At 48.5% G+C, this 20,161-nt stretch overlaps 1 protein-coding gene across 3 annotated transcripts in view; it reads left to right on the forward strand.

Annotated features, from left to right (window-relative positions):
- The window catches only part of ASTN2 (astrotactin 2), a 657,219-nt gene that overhangs the window by 196,892 nt on the left and 440,166 nt on the right, over window positions 1–20,161 (forward strand). For all 3 annotated transcript variants that reach the window (XM_054007154.1, XM_054007156.1, XM_054007155.1), the window contains one exon: window positions 5,392–5,499. In XM_054007154.1, the coding sequence (XP_053863129.1) occupies window positions 5,392–5,499 (108 nt within the window). The remainder of the gene's footprint in view (window positions 1–5,391; window positions 5,500–20,161) is intronic.

A 20,161-nucleotide genomic window follows, 5' to 3' on the forward strand; every position in this document is an offset into this window, starting at 1 on the left:
GGGAGAAGCCGGCACCTTCATGCCTCACCGCCACATCCACGAGTGCCTGCGTTGCCCTTGATAGGCTGCTGCTTAGAGGGAACTTAGGCCCTGAAGAGTGCAGAGCCGAAATAGAGACGCAGCACTGGCGCCCTGCAGGATCCAGGGAATGGCTCTGCCTCAAGGCAGCTTTAGGCTGAGATTTCCAAAGAAGCTGAAAGGAATTAGTGGTCAACTCCTGTCAAAGTTCAAAGGGGGTTGGGTGCCTAACTCCTTTAGGCTCTTTTGAAAACCTCAGCCTGAATTCTTGGAGGGGGGGGGGTGACGTGGATTTGTGGCAGTTACGGGCTTCACAGAAGAATGAGGATGGAAGGAAGGGCCTGGAAGAAAAGACGAAGGTGGGGAGGCCTTGTGGGGTGCAGAGAGAGGGAGTTCCAGTTGTAGAGGGTGGCATGGAAGTTGGAGCTTGAGGCTTTGATGGGCTGCCAGGTGAGGACAGAGATGGTGGAGCTCTGTGCCGAGACCAACAGGGGAGGCTGAGCTCCGAGGGAATTCTGGGTCCCTGATATTCCACTAACCAGGGTTGCACTCACACCATGAATGGGAATTTTCTTGTGACACTTTGTGTTTGGAGCCGTGAGCCAAGATGACTCCCTTCCCAGTTGCTCCCTGCGTCATCACGTGCTGCTGAGCGCTGGCTGAACCTTATCAACGGAGAATTTTGCAGAGTTGCTGCTGCCGTATTGGATGCTTTTTTCCAAGTGATTTACTCTGCTTTGTAATGGGTTGCAGTGATTAGAATCTCATTTCTGGTACTCTGCAGTCCCCGTCCCCCCGCCCCCGGTTAGGAGAAATAAAGGAATCGCTGACGAGAGGCGACTGTCTTGTCTTTAATCAGGTGCTCCCTGTTCTCACTTTGTCAGCTGCTTGTGCTCCAGATAAATCCAGCCTGGGGCAGCCCCCTTTCCCTGTCAAAAAAGGATGATGATGGAGGGGAAAGAAGAGAGACTGGCAAGATTGGGGGTATGCAAGAAAAACAGGGACGCTATAGTATGCGGTGGTGTTAATGTTGTGTTGGTCAACACAGGGAAGAGATCCCAAATCCTGAGCTACTCAGAGCAAGACTTTGGGGTCAATTTAAAAACCAAACCAAACCCAAACCTCCCCCCAGGTGGCTTGGAGTGGGAATTAGGCGTAGCTAGAGTCTCAGTTGTGCTAAGACTTCTCTTTCCCACAGAAGACTTCACCTGACTTCACCCAGACTTATATCTGGGAGTGTGTTGTGATGGGAAACCTAGAACCGCTGAGTTACCAGGAGGGTAAATTTCCACTCCATCCTTGAAGTTTTAGGCAGATCAAAAAGGACTCATGGGGACATCTCTCTCTCTCTCTCTCTCGTGCGCGCGCCTAGCTGTTACTAGGCTAACATTTGCCCTTTCTGGGTGGGTTGGGGGAGGCATTTCCTTTCTAGCCTGGGGACCCTGGCGTGGGTCTCCCAAGTCCCATATTTATACATCCTGTACAGTTTTAGGTAATCAGAAAATGCAATATTGCTGTCACCGGCTCGCCGATGACACCCAGCCTGAGTAATTTAACATGTCAGCACCATCCATCACAGAGACGCAACCCGCAAACATATGAAAAGCTGCCGAAGGGGGCGGAGATGGTGGCTGTCTGTGAAGCTTGCTGGTCAGTCCATTTCCTAGCGAAGAGCGTGGAGAGCATGTTAACCCCTTCCTGGACGTGGCTGCAAAAGGAACACGACCGGACTTTGTATTCTTTTCCTGTAAGCCCTAAAACCTTGGATTGCTTGGGCTTTGCTATGGCGTTGACTCCTGAAAAGATCTTGCCAACACAGAGAATGGCCCAAGCAATAGAGGTGGGAGACTTTGTGTACACTACAGGTTACTTCAGTATAACTTAAGTCGCTCACGGGTGTGAATAATCCACACCCCCGAGCGACGTAAAATATACCGACCTAAGCTTTGGTGTAGACAGCGCTACGTTGGTGAGAGTTTCTCCCGCCAACATAGCTACCGCCTCTGGCGGAGGCACGAGTTATTAAATTGACGAGAGAGCTCTCTCCTGTCAGCATAGAGTGTCTCCACCGCAAGCACTGCAGCAGCTCGGCTGTAAGTGCTGTGGTGTAGATGTAGCCGGAGAGACTGTTGGTCAGATAACTAGGGTTCATGCGTACTTCCATTCCCATCTGCATGGGTTCTCGCTGCCCCGAGTTTTGAATCTGACTCTGATTCAAAGCTGCAGAATCTCCCCTGGTTTTGAGCTCCACAAGGAGCAGGGAAGCTGGCCGAACCCTCACTCAGACCCCAGCATCGGCCCAGGCACTCTCTGTGAGCCTGGGCAAACCCTCTGATGGCCTGGGGCTAAGTTTCAAGCTTGGGATGGGACCTGTACCCTCATGAGCTCCACATGCATTCAGGTTTCCTTGCAGACTTTTCACACACGCTCTCTCAAGTAGCTTTCATCTCAAAATGCCCTGCTCTTCCCCAAGGGTAAATGCTGGCTCTTCTCCTAACTAGCCTGGTAGTTTGCGGTGGCAGTCCCTGGCAGCATGCCCTTGTAGTCTGGCATTGATCCTCTGTGGAAATCAGGTGCTCAGTGCTAAGAGTGAGTAGGACGTGGCAGGAAGGCAAAACGGCCCGCCCGCTCTGAAGATCTACCGTCTCTGTAGCAGAGTATTGTTTAAAGCCTTCTGCCTTGTTGCCATGAGTTCAGGTGGCAGGAAGCCTCGAGCAGTTAATATAGCCATTTCCGCATGCTGATAATCCTTTACTGTTGTGTTAACATGTTCCGATCGTTTGCTATCTTTTAGGACCTTAGTGGAAATATTCACGTAGCGGCAGGTAATTAATGGCTGCACTTTAGTGCCCTAAATCACACACTCGGTAGTAAAACACCAAGCAGCCGGCACCGTTCACCGTGGCGAGAATCATTGCAGAGCCCTTAATCGCTCCTGGTGCCCTCTGGGTTGTCTTGGAGCTTTCGAGACCAGTTCCGACACGCAGCTTTCAGGCCACCTGCTTTGGAGAGCTTGCCACCCTCCGCTCGCATACCCTCCTCCCTTTCCTGCCTGCGGGCTGCCTTCAGGAGTTTGGAGGTGCCCTCAGCAAGCTGGGTCCCTGGAGGGTCCCTAATCCGCAGCCACGTGGTGACACTGGCATCTCATGCCATGCACTTTGAGGATGAGAGGAGCTGGATAGATGGATGGTTGTGTTTGTCTGGACACCTGTGTTCAAACCCATTCCTGCCGCACCAGGGAAGGACTGAATAAGAGGTCATATTCCCTTATTGATGCAGCAAACTCTTCGAGGTGCAGGAAGCCCCAAGGTGCCACTTCTGCATTGTCCAGGGGTCCACTTCCAAACGGCCAGCAGGGTTGCCAGTGGAGGGCTGGTTGGGTCATCTCCCCTTTCAGGAGCGGGGCCTGTTCTCGGCACCGGATTCTGGGCGGACTTGACACAGCACCCCCTGCTGGAGGGACTAGATGGCTTAATGGATTGATTGGATAGGATTTCTGGTCTTTTGCATTGCATGAGTGGTCTGAATGCAATCTAGGCTGGTGGAGACTAGGACTCGTCCTTAGCTGAAGGCTGTTGGGTTCCAATTTGAGATGACAAAGAGTCCTGTAGCACCTTATAGACTAACAGACATATTGGAGCATAAGCTTTCGTGGGTGAATTCGAAGTGGGTATTCACCCACGAAAGCTTATGCTCCAATACGTCTGTTAGTCTATAAGGTGCCACAGGACTCTTTGTCACTTTTTACAGATCCAGACTAACACGGCTACCCCTCTGATACTTGAATGTGAGATGAGTTGATTTAGTTCCTAGATGGGGAGTGTTCCCATCACCATATTTTGCCCTCAACCCCCCCGCACCCGTTATTGGCAGTCTCTGCAGAGGCTAAGGTCTGAATGTGCCAAGTGACCAAGGGCAGAGGCACGCTGGTGAGACTATGGGGGTGAAGCTGGCTCTGCCCCTCCTGTGCCTATGGGCTCTGCTGATAGACAGACACCAGTCTGCAGGGCTGTGAGTTCAGTACATTTCCCCATCTCTCTCCACTCCACCCCCCCCCCGCCCACCCGCGTCTGGTGATTAAGAATTTTACAGGGCAGAAGGTGCAATTTCATTTGCTGGACCCTTGCCAAGAAGTGTAGAAATTGTACTTCTGCATAGAATAAAGGGGCTTTAAAACAGTAAAATATTTTAATGGCAGTTCAGAGGGCCACCGTCAACCTCCAGAGGCCTCTTTTCTTTTAATTTTCCATGAGGATTGGCAGACTCGTGCCAGGTCTATTCCTAACTTGATTTTTTTCTAACTTTTGCTGCTCCTAAATGTTTAAAACCACTGTGTGGGAGAGGAAGGGGTGGGCTCTGCTGGTCAAATGAGTCTGATTGCATCTGAGTGCGCCTAGCCGGGGGCACGGATCAGACCAGTGAACATGTTAACTTTTGGGCAGGGGCAGGCTCATCCTTCCACAGTTTGTTTTTGTTCCTCAGGAACATCAAAGCAAAGGGGGCGGGGTCAAGTCACAGCTCCATTTTTCTTCCCTGCTGTTTGAATTGCAGTAGAGCCTAGACGCTTCATCTGAGACCACAGCTCTCTAGGCCCACAGCAGAGACAGCTTATGGTCTAGACCAGGGGTTCTCAAACTGGGGGTCGGGACCCCTCAGGGGGTTGCGAGGTTATTACATAGGGGCTCGCGAGCTGTCAGTCTCCACCCCAAACCCCACTTCACTTCCAGCATTTATAATGGTGTTAAATATATTTCTAAAAAGTTTTTAATTTGGGGGGGGGGGTCATACTCAGATACTTGCTGTGTGAAAGGGGCCACCAGTACAAAAGTTTGAGAACCATTTGTCTAGACCCACCCAACAAAGGGAGAGGAAGCAACTTGACCAAGGTCGCACAGCCAATCAGTGGCAGGTCAGGGAACAGAACCCAGGTCTCCTGACTCTGTTTTATGTCCTGTACTCTGGACCACATTACCTCTCATCTCTGCCTGCTGGCCTCTGAGGCAGATATGTGACACTCCATGTGGTTCACTGTGCATGGGTCCTTAGGCGAGCAGCTTAAACTCAAGGTCCTCAGTGCCATGTAGATAGTAAGCTCGTTAAGGGAGGGACCATTTTTTGTTCTGTGTTCGTATAGTACCTAGCACACTGGGATCCTGATCTATGACTGTGCCCCTAAGTGCTACTGCAATACAAATAATAACACCCGGACTTTAATGATCCCGTGTCTTTATTTGGAGAAGCGGGGGTTTAACGAGATGGCAGAAGGGGAAGCTGGATAATGATTTCCTGAGCTTGGCTGGGGAGCTCACAGCCAAGGTTTGCGGCTGAGCACTTCAGACGGCAGTACTGAATTGTCTCCTCACTTCCTTGCAGGTGGAATTGGGTTTGGACGTGCCAAGGGAAACTCTGGCTCAGAGGCAGATGACGAAACCCAGCTGACCTTCTATACCGAGCAATATAGGAGCCGGAGACGGAGCAAAGGTAAATAAAAGAACCTTCAGTGACACAGCAGCTGTAAGAGGCAAAAGAAACAAACGCTCCAGTTTCCCTCCTTTCGCTGCGCCCCCCCGCTTAAGACGTCTGAAGTCATTTGACTCTCGGTCCATAAGTACAAATCTTCATGCCCGATAGCTAACATCAGCCTATTCATAAAGATTTCCCAGCCTGGGACTATCCCTGACAGCTAGTAGCATGTGGGAGACATTAGCAGTTTCCTAGCGATTATATTAATTGGCTTAGTTGCTTGTTCATGGCTATTCCCTGGTTTCCAATATCAGCCACATTAAAGATTAAGGAAGCACTGATCAATGACCCCAGTATTTCCTTCCCTTCTTTCCCCTTGATGCACCAGACCCCCAGCATGCTGGAAGTGGAGTTGGTTGGATGGAGCTGGTCTTGTCCCCGGTTTTGAACAGTATACAGCTAATTGGAAAAATATCCATCACTGAAACACTCAGTTGTAGATCTGAATTAAGGAAAGGGGTGTGTGGGGGGGGAGCACAACCCTTCGCAAGTCTCCAGCTAAGTACCGTTTCCAGTGCATTCAATTGTAACTACAATGGGTGTTCATTACAGCCTTGTTAACAGTATCCTGGACATCCTGTTTTAAGGCCTTATAGACGCTAGGCATTTCAACCATTGGCAGCCAGCCTCTGCACCAATTCAAACCTCCGACGTCAACACACACAATTGTGATAAGCCACGGCTTGTACTGGGGAAGCTTACTACCAATGGCAGTGGTGCTCAAAGTGTGTACACTAGGGATTTGTGCTATTGGTCCAGCCACCAATGTGGTGGCATCTCCTGAGGCTCAATTTCTGTCACTTAAAGTTTCTCAGCAAATTTCCTATTGGACTTGAACTTTCCATGCTTGTTCTCAGCACAAAAGCAATAAAAAAACCAAACACAAAATTGAGGTTGAGAGGGGGACTTAATCTCGTAAATCATGTTGGGAGTTAAGAGAGAAAAAGTCTCTTCTGTGGTTTGAAATTACTTCCTACATTTTTCCCCATTCAAATAACGCCAGGGATCACTTTGTTTCTGAGCATCTGGTCTAGTGTGTGTTTAGCCCTCAATAGGGGAAATATGTGACTTTTGTTGCTAAGTCTGAAAACCACCATTAAGAAATAACCAAGTTGGAAAGTGATTTTAAGATTGCACTGGTGGCTCTGAGTCCCGAATTTGTTTTCCTGGTTAAGCCAAGCAGAGTCAGCGTGCAGCATTCCAGATAGATGCCAGAGCCCACCAAAATAAATACAGCTCCACTTATTTCCGTGATTAGGGATTCAGATAAATGCGCATAACATGTTTATTTCAATGTGAAATTACCTCCACACCTACGGGTGGCTCAGTGATTTCACATTAGAACAAACACACACATTGCATTTATTTCTGTGGAGTAGGATTGCGTTCAGGTGTGTTCTTGTATCTTCATTCTTTTAGAAGAAAAGGAAAGCCAATGTTACAAAAATTCTCACTGGAATTATACTTGCGCTTTTAAGCACGGAAAGTTAGTAAAGGCTCCCCGTGGCAACATTGCCTTAGTCACGTTAAAGATAAAGGCCTCAATTTTGGAAAAGGGGCTAGTGAATTTGGGTGCCTCAGTTTTTGCTGTGGAAGGAGTTCCCTCACTTCAAACGGTCATGTAGAGAACAATCCTGCAATGGTTGGAAGATAAGGTAAATTTTTCAAAAGCATCCAAGTGACTTAGACCCCACGTCTCACTGGGTTTCAAAGAATCGCTTTTAAAAATGGGACTTAGGGTACTAAGTGATTTAGGCACGTCTAAAAACCCCACCCATGGGATTCGGTGTTTGTTTCTCAACCAGTGGGTTGTTACCTCTGAGGGTGAGAGTAGGGAAACACAAAAGGCAATCGGGGGGTCACGAGTCATTGGAGCTTTTATTACAATCTAAAGCAAATAAATTCTTGCTCCTCCTCTCCCTTCCTCTTCAAAGTAAGTGTTCTCCGTCTGGTTATCAGTTATACTTTAGTATAACAATAAGAGTAAAAAATGTAAAGGGAGGACTGTGAAATTTTTTGAACTCAAATAAGGGGTCGCCAACCTGAAAAGGTTGAGAAACACTGAGTTAGATGATCTAATGGGAATAACCCATCTGTCGCTTCAGTGGAACCATAGATCCGGTTTTGCTAGATGCACAAATGACCTTGGCTATTTCTCCGTTAACCAGAGGGGGTTTTTTTGGTTTGTTTTTGGTTTTTAAATAAATAAGCTCCCTGAATAAAAACTCCATTGCCTTTCCCTGTTGCTTGGTTAAACTTTACCTTTAACGGCGTCTTGGAAGAAATTTTCCATCGTTGTCTTAGCTCCCTTGTGTGAAGAAAGCACTAGTTTAGTGGGAAGTTTCAGCATAAAAATCATAATTACAGCTACAACAAAGATCCATAATTGGACAGGCTCATAATTTTAATAGAGAAGGATGCGGCGTCAGATAGAGTTTATTGTTACAATGATGTTCTAATATTGATTCCACGTGGCTGTGTGTCATTGTAGGTGCAATGGGATAGTCATTAAGTCCAATGAGAGAGATCTTCCCTGCAATTGCTCTCCTTAGACCAGTTTTTGCAGGACAATGTACAATTACTGAAGCATCTGTGGTGCTTATCAGAGTTGATGTGGTGGGAAGTCTTCAGATGTATGTGATTTGTTACTTACAGCCTGCACGATAACTTCCATTTATGTCTAAACGATCCTGTAAATGCAGGATCACACATGGATTTTCTTTGTGCTTTGGTCGAGTAAGCTAGTTAGGTGGCTGCACATTATAATTGTCTCAAGTGGCTGCAGGTTGCACACATCAAGGGATGCCGGAGGAATTGTTCGAGAGGGTAGGCCAAAGGGACATAAATAAATTGTCCATAGTTGTTTTTGTGTAGGTGAGAGGGAGGATATTCCTAACAGTGAGGTCTCTGACAGTGGAATAGTCTCTCATGAGAAGGTGTCAAAACCTGTTTGATTGTTTAAAACTGGAATGGACAAAACATTGAGAATATAACAGAGAGAATCAGTCTACACTGGCTTGGAATACAGACTGGTTGATGTAGTGAGAGTCTTTTCTCTCTAATCTCTGAATTCTGTGATCCCGGTCATACCATGTTGGAGACCTTCCCATCGTATAGTGCTGGATCCCTTCACTGGTGGGCACTAATGTTCCTATGTCTTTGGAATCACCTCGGAGATAATGGGAAGAAACATGAGGAAACAAAGGAGAATTTTCCCTCGGTCGGTGGTGCAATGTTCCCATCCAATGTCTGTCTTTCTGTCTGTGCTCAGTCCAGTCCATGGTGGAAACTAGAGGCTGGATGAAGGCATGAGATTTGAATCCGGAAAGAACTAAAGCTTAATGCTAATCAGGCGAGGTCTTTGAGTGGCTGGCTAGCACCATCTCTTTGCCCTTGTTGGAGGGCACATGCACTCTTGCATGAAGCCTATTGGTCATCCTGGGCTTGTTGCTGACCATGGAGAATCAAACAACAGTAACTAGAAGCACTGTCTTCCACCTTCTTCTGGCAACAAGACTGTTTTCCCCTCTCCAATGAAGCTCTGGCCATGGCTGTTTGTGTGTTCCTCGTCTGCAGATCTGACTGCTACACAATTCACTGTCCCATCTCCTAACCACACCACTGCACCTCATCCTTTACTGGTGCTCCATGCCTTACCTGGTCCCATTCACTGATCTGCAAAGCCCTCGGTGGGATCCATGTTATCTCAGACCTCCTCTTTTACAGGAACCCTTGGCAGCAGCTATGATTGCCCAGTCTGCCATGCTTATTGGAAGCCGTAGGCACCGACTCCATGGGTGCTCTGCGGGGAAAAATGAGTGGGTGCTCTGCACCCACCGGCAGCCAAGCTCCCCTCACCCCCCACCCCACCTCCTCCTCTCCCCACAGTGTGTGACGTCCCCACTCCTCCGCCTACCTCCCAGCATTTCCCATCCGGCCACCGCCAAACAGCTATTTGGCAGCATTAGCAGGCTTTGGGGGGGGAGGAGCAGGAACGTGGCATGCTCAGGGGAGGAGGCGGGGCTGGGGCAGGGATTTGGGGAAGGAGTTGGAATATTGGCAGGGAGGGGGCGGAGTTGGGGTGGGGACTTTTGGGAAAGGGTTGGAATGGGGGCGGGGAAGGGGTGGGAAGAGGTGGGGTAGGGGCAGGGCCTCATGGAAGGGGTGGAGTGGGGGCGGGGCTGGGAGCAGAGGGGAGTCGGCGCCTATGTTGGAAGCCACATATGGACTCAATGCAGCAGGCAGCAGAGACTGCTTGTTATGCTGCCTAGCCCTGTAACAGCCTCCCCCAGAAGATGAGAGTCCCCTGCTTGCCATCCTCCGGTCACGTTGCAAGGCAAGGGTCCTCAGAGAACCGGACGACAGAAAACCCGCTGGCATCCACAAGCAAACAGCCCGTTATTAGCCTGGAGCCAGGCGGAGGACTAGCAAGGTGCTCAGAATCAGATGTTCTGATTAGACCTGGGCTAGGGCAGGGAATTGGCTGTCTTCCTTCCCCCAGTTGTGTGTGTGTGTTTTAATACTGCACTAGAATGCTCCAGTGATGGGCATTTTAATAAACCCTTCCAAATGCATTTGCACCATCAAAACCCGCCACCTCAAGTGCCGGTGCTCCCCTTTGCAGCCTCCGTGGGAGATGCCAAGGAGCAGACGAGCCGCGGAAGCTAACTTAATTGTTCATTCCCATCAAGTGAGGGCTGGCAGAGCACTGTAGGGGAGCTCCCACTCTCTGTACCTGTTCTGTAGGTACGTAGAAGGTTCCTGTCTCCAGGCCTGTCAAACTACCCACCTTTCAACAGCACCAAATTCATATAAAGGGAACTGTCAGTGTTGTCGAGATGCTAATCCACCTCCGCAGCTGCCCACCGTCGGAGATGTCAGACTCCGTGTAGTCATCACACTCCCGTTTTCCCTCTCGCAGGGTGCGGCATGTTCAGTCCGGTCCTCTTCTTTTAAAGAACAACTTTCCGCCATGCTGCTGGAATCCTAATCCTCCTCGCTCTCAAGAGGGGCTGCCTCAGTCTCCCGCCCAGCTGGGTCTGGAGCCGTTCTCTCCACCGGCCGCTCACAGAGGGTTCATTTTATAAAGTGCTTGGAAGCCTCGGATGAAATCCTCTCTGACACTGAATGTCAGTCCAAAGTATTAGTATTATTATTGCAATAATGGCGGCTTGATGACTGGTTTGGTGGCCGCAGAAGCGGGGTGGGAAGTAGAAGTGATCTGAATAACTTCCCTCTCTGATAGGATGTAAATTATATTTAAGCAGCCATTTATACTTTGAGGAGATACTCCAAACAGGCCCTGCAGTGAATAACCTGTCTAGGCCAGCTCCTATTCGTCCCCACCCTAAAGGAGCAGAACTCCGGCAGCTTCCCTCAACTCTGAATCTCTTCTCCTCCAGCCTGTTAAGGGGCAGAGAAAAATCGCTCCTTGTTTGATTGCGTTGCTCTAGGCCAGGCAGTGTCTTCTCCTCCACAATAATCTGGCTCCCTTGTCAGGATGACACACGTCCTAGTCGTCATTTGGCATCCTAGGAGACCTGTTGTTGCCTCATAAAACAGCACAGTCTTCCCATTATGGCCTAATTAAATGCTTGGGGATTTGGGTTCCTGTTGTCCGGTGATACGTTCCGCATCCTGCCTGGCTGAGATAAAGTTTGAGGGTGGATCTGGAACCTCCTTGCGTTGAGGGCCTGTGGACTGGGGAGGTGCAGATAGAGAGAGGCAGGGGAGTGGACTTAGCCTGCAGACTGTTCTTTTTATGGGAGGGGGGCGGGGCGGGGGGGGGGGGGGGGAGTCCGTGCCCAATTGTTCCCATAGCACACAGCGATGTTTCAGATAAATTAGCAGAGCCCAATTATCTGCCTCGGATTTGCAGCAGCCTCTGTGTGTGTGTCTTTGGCTGGCAGAGCCTTCCGAGAGCTGTTAGAGGAGCGAGACGCCGGGCTTTGATCTGCTTCTGTATTTGGTGTTTAAAACAAGGCCCTTTATAAGGGAAAATTAGGTATTCGGAATCTGTTACATATGAGGAAGCTTCCCTTTGATCCTGTCCTGTCTCCGGAGGCAAACCAGACACTTATTATTTCACGGGGAGTGAAAGGAAATGCAGAATGAAATTTGGGTAGCATTTTCCTTCCCTCGCAGTTGAAACGCAAGGAAACCTAAGGGCTAAGTAAACAGGGAGCACTGGAAGGGAATCACGTCGCCATGTCTCAGCCGTCTCTCTTTGAGGCAGAGACGCTGCTGGAGAATGCAGTGGTTTTAAATTGTCTCTCCGGGTCTGCACCTATTTCACCAGCCAGCACAGCTTGCCTCCCTGACAGCGGCAGACTTCAAACTCCAGGAGATGCCTGTCAAGAATCAAATGGAAGACAAAAGGCGATAAACCAAACATGTCGTTTTTCGTTGCTTACACTAGCAAGAGGGAATAATCAGTCTCTCCGGTGCTCATGCTTTTCAGCTGCGCTCAGCAGGGTCCATCCCCTACCCCCAACAGAGTGAACAATTTCTCCTCCCTCCCTCCCCATCTGTGCCACTGCGCTGAACTCTTACAGTTTGACTGCCACATCTCCTGAAGTTACTCACAAGCAACGGCCAACTTCTGACTACATTCCCTGGGGACAGGTGATCCGGGAGCTGCAGGGTTCCTGCTTCTGAAACAGCCGGCACTGGCCACAGTTGGAAGCAGGCTACTGGGTTAGACGCACCTTGGCTCTAATCCAGTGTGGTGTTTCCGAAGTTCCTAGTTCAAGGATGAATCACAGACATGCCCACCACCCCGCAGTCTTCACAGCAAACAGGATGTCAGAGCTGCATCCCTAATCGCTGACAATGGGGCTCTTCCTTGCTTTGATGTAGTGAGGGAGCAGCTATCAGCGCATTCCAGGACATCTCCTGTCTTCATCCCGGTTCTTTTCCATGCCTCTCCAGGCCTGCAAATGACCAGAAACTAGCGCTCCGCAGTAGGAAGAGTCCTGAGTGAGCAGACCTTTGTGGTTCTAGCAGAAGGTTCTAGTCTCTCCTCTGAGCATTGGTTCAGAATCAATCTAACATGTAATGTAAAAGGCAGGACTTTACCATGGGCTGGTCCATCGGTGACTCTCCATAAGCCCCAGAGCAAGGGGAACACATTGCTGCCTCTGATAGGGAGGGAATGCTCCAACATACATGTGTGGGATTTCCCCAGAAAGGCACCCCACATTGTTCATTTCCTTACCGCTGAATATTTTTCTTCTGATCCTTTTGATGTTAAGTAAGCAGTAAATAAAGTGTGAGGCAACTGCTCTGGCATCTCTTGGAGCTTTCCTGCCCCCATCCCAGCACGAGGCTGCTGTGTAACCCTTTATATACTGAAGGAACACAAAGGGCTTTCCAAACTGTGCAGACAGACAGGGCCGATTAGATGGTTTCTCCCATGGAGGCCCCATTGCTAAACAGAACACGAGAATACACTGCCGAAAGCAACCAGGGGATCTCTAACTTCTCTAACCTTCCAGTATCGACAAGGCAAAATGTGTCTTCTCTTAATGCAGTGTTTCCCAAACTTGGGACGCCGCTTGTTTAGGGAAAGCCCCTGGAGGGCCGGGCTGGTTTGTTTACCTGCCGCATCTGCAGATTCGGCCGATCGCGGTTCCCACTGGCCGCGGTTCGCTGCTCCAGGCCAATGGGAGCTGCTGAAAGCGGCGGTCAGTTCGCCCCTCGCCCTGCATCGCTTCCTGCAGCCCCCATTGGCCTGGAGCAGCGAACCGCAGCTAGCGGGAGCCGCGATCGGCCGAACCTGCGGACGCGGCAGGTAAACAAACCGGCCCGGCCCGCCAGGGGCTTTCCCTAAAGAAGCGGCGTCCCAAGTTTGGGAAACACTGTCTTAATGGATGGAAAGTCCCAAATCCCATTGATACTATCCCATCTGAGGCCTGGTCTACACTACAAAGTTAGGTCAACATAAGCTGCTTTGCGTCAACCTAGTTATGTATGCGTCTACACTGAACTTTGACTCCCACCAATGTCAGTGCCCTATTATGCCGATATCGTAACGCCACCTCCCCGGTCGTTGTAAAACAGTGGTTGATGCAGCGCAAGTGTAGATGCAGCGTTTCTTCTGTCGACCTTCACCGTCGTCCGGCAGTGGTCTCACAGGGCCTGACTCTGACCGCTGTAGTCACAACCGTGAGCTCCACTGCCTAGGAGTCACCGAAGGGTGGCGGGTTGCAGACTGGGATACTACCGATGGTGAATCGACACAAGCAATCCTGGTGAGTATGCACGGCGGCAACGCCAGGGGCCACGTATGCACGCGCACAAGCGGTGGACTAACCGCGGTGGCTGTATGCCGACATAACTTCCGGTGATGCGGACGTGCCCTGAGATCCCCCTTCCCCTTTTCTCCTCTCTCTCTCCCTACTGCTCCACAAACGAGCAGAACGTGTGTGTGGCTTGGTCACCCCTAGCCTCTTTTGCCAGTATAGCAAGGGCAGTTAGGGGTGTGATGTTTTAAAATAATATTTCAATAATGGTACAAACCCTGGCCTATCCGTAGTTAAGTCCTTTGGCTTGAGGCGATTATTTCGTTCACCAAACCAGTCTAAGCTAGGGCAGCAACATCACTTTTTAGCTGGTGTAAGCGGCCGCTGGGCTAGAAAAGTTTGCCAGTTTATTAATGATGACTGTAGCGCTAGCCCCGTATAGCTGTACGCTAGGCCTGTCCCCCGGCCTGTCCGTGTTTGTCGGTTTGGTTGCAGAATGTCTGAACAAGCAAGCATGGAGCCATTGTGGGAAGACCGTCATTCACCGAGTGGCAATGGATTCGGAGGGGAGGCGCTGCTCGCTCGCCCACCCACCCACTGCAATTAGGCCTGCCACGCCGCAGCTGTAGCCCCAGCCTCTTTAACGTCCCCTGGACTGCGATTGAGATAACAGCTTTTACATCTGTTCCTGGAGGCTGTGCTTGGCTTTTTTTTTTTTTTTTTTGATTGTATCTGATACAGCCTCACTGAGTAATTGAGTGGTTGAGAGTGAAAAATTATCTCCCTGGGTTGGCCCTTATCTTGACAGCAAAGCAGCTCTTTTAATTTAATTTTCTTTGGCGCATGTGGGTAACAAATTTCACTAATCGCTCCGCTGTCGTCCTCCGCATGGCAACAAGCCTCTTGTGTCACAGGCAGTAAAATGTAAACCCGTTGTTGGTGCTGGATGCAAAGGGAGGAGGGGGGCATTAGCTCTGTTGGTCTGTGCATCCATGACATGGTGGTATCAGATCCTTGGTCTCCTTGCTAGAACAAAAGGAAAAGTAGGGTGACTTGTACCCACCTACACTGTAATAGGAGATAGTTCTTAGAGCACTTTCCAACTGTACATTTCAAAACACTTTACCAAGGAGGCCAGTATCACTATCCCCATTATGTAGATGGGAAAGTGAGGCACAGAGAGGAAACATGGCTTGCCCACATTCATCCAGCAAGCCAGTGGCAGAACTGGGAATAAAACCCAGGTCTTCTGATGCCCAGTCCAGTGTGCTAGCCACTTGTCCACACGTACTAGAGTAGCTGGGAGAGGAAGGACAGCTGTGTGGTTAAACCACTGTCATGAGATTCAGGAGACCTGGGTTCAATTCCTACCTTTGCCCCAAACTCTCTGTGTAGGGTGACCAGAGAGCAAGTGTGAAAAATCGGGACAGGGGGTGGGGGGGTAATAGGAGCCTATATAAGAAAAAGACCCAAAAATGGGGACTGTCCCTATAAAATCGGGACATATGCTCACCCTATCCCTGTGTGACTTCTTGGGCAAGTTACTCTCAGTCTACATCTGTAACGTGGGGATACATCCTCCCTAGCTCACAGGGGCGTGTTGAGCTCCTGGCTGTGCAATGCTCACATGCTACCACTGAGAGACAATGTTGGGGGACCTAGTTATAAGAAGCCATAGCCCCTTGGCATGGTGTAGGCTTGGAGTATAGTTGGGTCCAGAGAGTTTGTACCATGTTCTAACATGGTCTCCAACTAGGATGACCAGATGCCCTGATTTTATAGGGACAGTCCTGATATTCGGGGCTTTTTCTTATATAGGTGCCTATTACCCTCCAGCCCCAGTCCGGATTTTTCACACTTTTTGTCTGGTCACTCTACCTCCAACACTTTGTCTGGTTCTATATTTTGTTCCCTGAACCTCTCTCTTTCCAGAAAGATTCTTCTCTGGGCAGTGACTGCACATGGAACATTTCATAGAGAACGATAATGTTTTCCCTCTGGGACAGGGTTTAAATTATGCTAAAGGTGGAAGACAGTTTCCACTATAAAAGTGAAGGTCTCAACTCAGATTTGACCCAGCAGTTGTAATTTGTAAAAAAAAAAAAACAGGGTTGGTTTGTTTTTGTTTTCAAACCTTAATCCCAATTGAAGAGTTTCCATTGATTTGTGTGAAAGACAATTCCGGTAAAAAACAATTGCTGTCTTTAAACATATAACTGCATCGCTAAAGTGATTGCATCTCAACCGATTCAGTGCTGAGGACATGAAAGTGAAACGGACTTCATTGATTTTAATTGTCCATGGCCAGAGAAATGCAAAAAGTAAACAGCATAAAGAGTGGGAAAGCAAATTGGATTTGTAAAAAATTCTTTCCACTCCAATACGCTAAGGCAATTTTAGTAACACAGGCAAAGGAATTTGTTCCCGATATATGATTGGGTTGACTGTGTCCCTTTAACTATGGTATTAGTCTGCCTGTATGCCACTCACACAGGGAATTTTCCACACTTAATAACATACCCCCTTGTCCTTTCCAGCCGGTTGATGATCTGTCAGGTCTACTAACAAGGGGTTAATGTTGGGTCAGCTTCCCTCTCCTTGGGAAGCAAAAGGACTTGGAGTGGCTGTTTCTGGGAGCAGATGCCTTTGGGAAGCCCAAGTGTCCCAGGGCAGGGCTGGATGCCAAACTGGGCACTACAACTTTGGTTTTGCTTATAGAAAAAAGCCGTTGCCGGTTGTGATTGTGTCTCGCTCTGCTGAGTAATTCTGGCTGCACAAAGCCCCCAGCTCAGACTGCTCTGGTCAGGAGTGGCAGAAGTTCCCTCAAAGTGGGGAAGCCAATGGTGCCTGAACCATGACCCTGCTGCCCCTTCTCCGCCAGGCCCTGCTCTCGCACCACCCCTTCCCCTGAGGCCTTGCTCCCGTGCCGCTTCTTCCCCCCAAGACCTCACCCCCTGCTCACTCCTCTCCGTCCCCTCCCCCTGGTTGCTCGCCCTTATGGCCGGTAAAAAGGGGGGTAGCCCCCCTGTTCCGGCGCCCCAGGCTCTGGTTCTCAATGTGTTGCAAGGTCTTGTCTACGTTGCGGAAGAGCCCGAACCCAGTCAAAGGTGAAATAGCCAGCTTTTCAAAGGGGCTCATCACCCAACAAAGATTCACAGATTCGAAGGCCGGAAAGGATCTTACCCTTGTGATCTAGTCTGACCTTCTGTATACCCCAGGCTAGCGAACTGCCCCGAAAGAAGAGCCTATCTTTTGGGGGAGGGGGAATCCAATCTTGATTTAAAAGCTGTCAGTTACGAGGACCAAACCGTGACCCTTGGTAAATTGTTCCAGTGGGTAATTACTCTGGCTGTTAAAATTGCATGCCTCATTTCAAGATTTAATTCGTCTAGCTTCAACTTCCAGCCTTTGGGTCATATTCTACTTTCTCTACTAGATTTAAGGGTTCATTCTTAGATTTCTTCCCCGTGTTGGTACTTACCAACTGTAATCGAGTCACCCCTTAGCTGTCTCTTTGTTAAGCTAAAGAGATTGCGCTCCTGGAGTCTATTGTTATAAAACAGTTTTTCTAATCCTTTAAACATTCTAATGGCTCTTCTTTGAACCCTCTCCAATTTATCAAAATACTTTTTTCATTGTGGACGCTAGAACTGGATACCAATGTGCCAGTAATGGTCGCACCCATGCCAACTACAGGGATAAGATAACCTCTCTACTTCTACTCAAGATTCCCCCGTTTATGCATCCCAGGATCGCATTAGCCCTTTTGGCCACAGCATCTCACTAGGAGTTCATGTGAGATGATTATCCACCACAGGGATAGAGTCCCCCATCCTGTTAAGTGTGGCCTACATTCTGTGTTCCTTGAAAACAGAACAGGAGTACTTGTGGCACCTTAGAGACTAACAAATTTATTAGAGCATAAGCTTTCGTGGACTACAGCCCACTCCTTCGGATGCATATAGAGTGCAAACAGAATAATGTATGCAGTGTTGTTGTAGCCATGTTGGTCCCAGTATATTAGAGGGAGACAAGGAGAATAAGGTAATGTTTGTTTTTTTTTTATTGGAGCAACTTCTGTTGGTGAGAGAAACAATCTTTCAAGCTTACACAGATCTGAAGAGCTAGTGGGGTCCCTCGGGGGTCTATCCTGGGACCCATACGATTTAACATTTTTATCAGTCACCTGATAGAAAATATGAAATGTTCACTGGACAAGTTTGCAGATGACACAAAAACTGGGGAAGTGGAAGGTGCCACAAGTACTCCTGTTCTTTTTGCGGATACAGACTAACACGGCTGCTACTCTGAAACCTTTGTTCCTTGAGGTATACATTTACATGTAGCCATATTCAAACACATATTGTTTGCTTGTGCCCAGTTTCCCAAGTGATCCAGATCTTTGTAGTAGTGACCTGTCCTCTTCATTATTTACCACTTCCCCAATTTTTGTGTCATCTGCAAACTTGTCCAGTGATCATTTCATATTTTCTATCAGGTGACTGATAAAAATGTTAAATGGTATGGGTCCCAGGACAGACCCCCGAGGGACCCCACTAGCTCTTCAGATCTGTGTAAGCTTGAAAGATTGTTTCTCTTACCAACAGAAGTTGCTCCAATTAAAAAAAAAAATTACCTTATTCTCCTTGTCTCCCTCTAATATGGACCAACATGGCTACAACAACACTGCATACATTATTCTGTTTGCACAAATCATGATCACTTGTATCTAAGCTACCATTAATTTTTAGTTCTGTGATCAGTTCCTCTTGATCTGTCAAAATGAGGTCTAATATAGAATTCCCTCTTGTTGGTTGTAACCCTTTTTGAGTTAGGAAATTCCCATCCTTAATACTTAGAAATTCTAAGGATGTTTTAGTACCGGAAGCAGGAGACTTCCAGCATATGCCACTCAAATTGAAATCCCCCATCATCACACAGCTTTTTTCCCTACACATTATAGGTAGGCTTGGCAGAATTCAATGTTTATTTTCTTTATCATTTTGGCAGAGAATATTGATGGTTATTTTAAGCATTTTTAAAATGTTTATAATTGTCACCACTGCACAGAATTATGGGTTTTAAAGCCTTTTTTTTTCAATTTTTATCTACCGGTATTTAAATGTGCACAGTTGTGGGAAATGACGTGGGGTCAGACAATAGGGAGGTGTCAGATAATTGTTTAATGACAGCTGTTGAGATTCAAAACGCTAAAGCTTCATAACGGTGAAAACACAGATTGTCAACATCATATGTCAAAATATACAAAGTAAATAGCCTTAAATCTGACACTAGTAAGTTCTCAAGAAGCATTTTTCTTTCTGTGCCTATCTGTAAAGTTGGATTATTTTTGATGGAAATATTTTTTCATCGGTTTGTGTGTGTACAGTGAAATCAATGTTTGCCAGTAAAAATCTAATCCTTCCAATTCTAATTATAGATAGGTGCGTAAGGAGCAGGTCATGCCGCTTCCCTCGTGGGATATGGTGGTCTGTAGCAGGCACCAACTGATACCCCGTCTTGTGCTTTATCAGTTAGGACATTGAGCTATAAGCATTTCAAGATCTTTTTCTTCTGAGTTAGCAGTGACACGGAAACCGGTAATACCGTTTTTGACAGCGAGAGTAATGCACAGCTCTTTAGAAAAATCTGGACTTGGGCGTGTCCAAGGACAGGCTGGGGGCTTTTGCTGATTGAGCTAATTAAGGTTTCCCCATGTTTGTAATCAGGACAGACTCCAAGCAGCGGCAGCCTTGGCTTGCTGTTGTCACTGTTGGTGCAGCTGGGCCCTGACAGCTGGGTTGGAGCTAGTCCCAAGTGTAGACAGAGCCTCTGACATGCAACTATTGAATCGCGGCTCTGCATGCTGATTTGTTTTAGGGGGTGTGGCCCCGGATTTTGGAGCTCCTCTCCCCAGCCCACACGTAGGGCAGGTCGTACCTGCATTGGCCAATGGGGAAGTCCAGCTTGCGCCGTCCATTCTAGAGGCAGTACCTCGGCTGCATCCGGCTAGCAAATCAGCTGCTCCCTCCCTGAGCGCTTCTAAGGATGCTCTTGTTAACCTTTGCTGGGTGGTGGCACTGCTGGGGGCCATGGGATTGATATTTGGGGATAGACAGAGGCATTAGGACCTCAGAAACTCCTGTGGGTGGGGTGGAGGTCCTGGCAGCTAAAGCTGGCCCCGGCCCACCTACCTCTGCAAAATATCTTCTCTTCCCCATCTCCTCTTCTCACCAGCAGGATCACCTCCCAAGCAGACCTGTGCCGCAGTTGCAGTCAGGCTGTTCTTAGGGTCCTTCCCCTTCGCGTCTGGATAAGGAGAGGGGAAACTGTGCCAAAGTTATTGCCTTCTGAGCAGAGGACCCGCAGCCAGCCTG

Source organism: Malaclemys terrapin, chromosome 17 (genome assembly GCF_027887155.1).
Source record: "Malaclemys terrapin pileata isolate rMalTer1 chromosome 17, rMalTer1.hap1, whole genome shotgun sequence".
NCBI lineage: Eukaryota > Metazoa > Chordata > Testudines > Emydidae > Malaclemys > Malaclemys terrapin.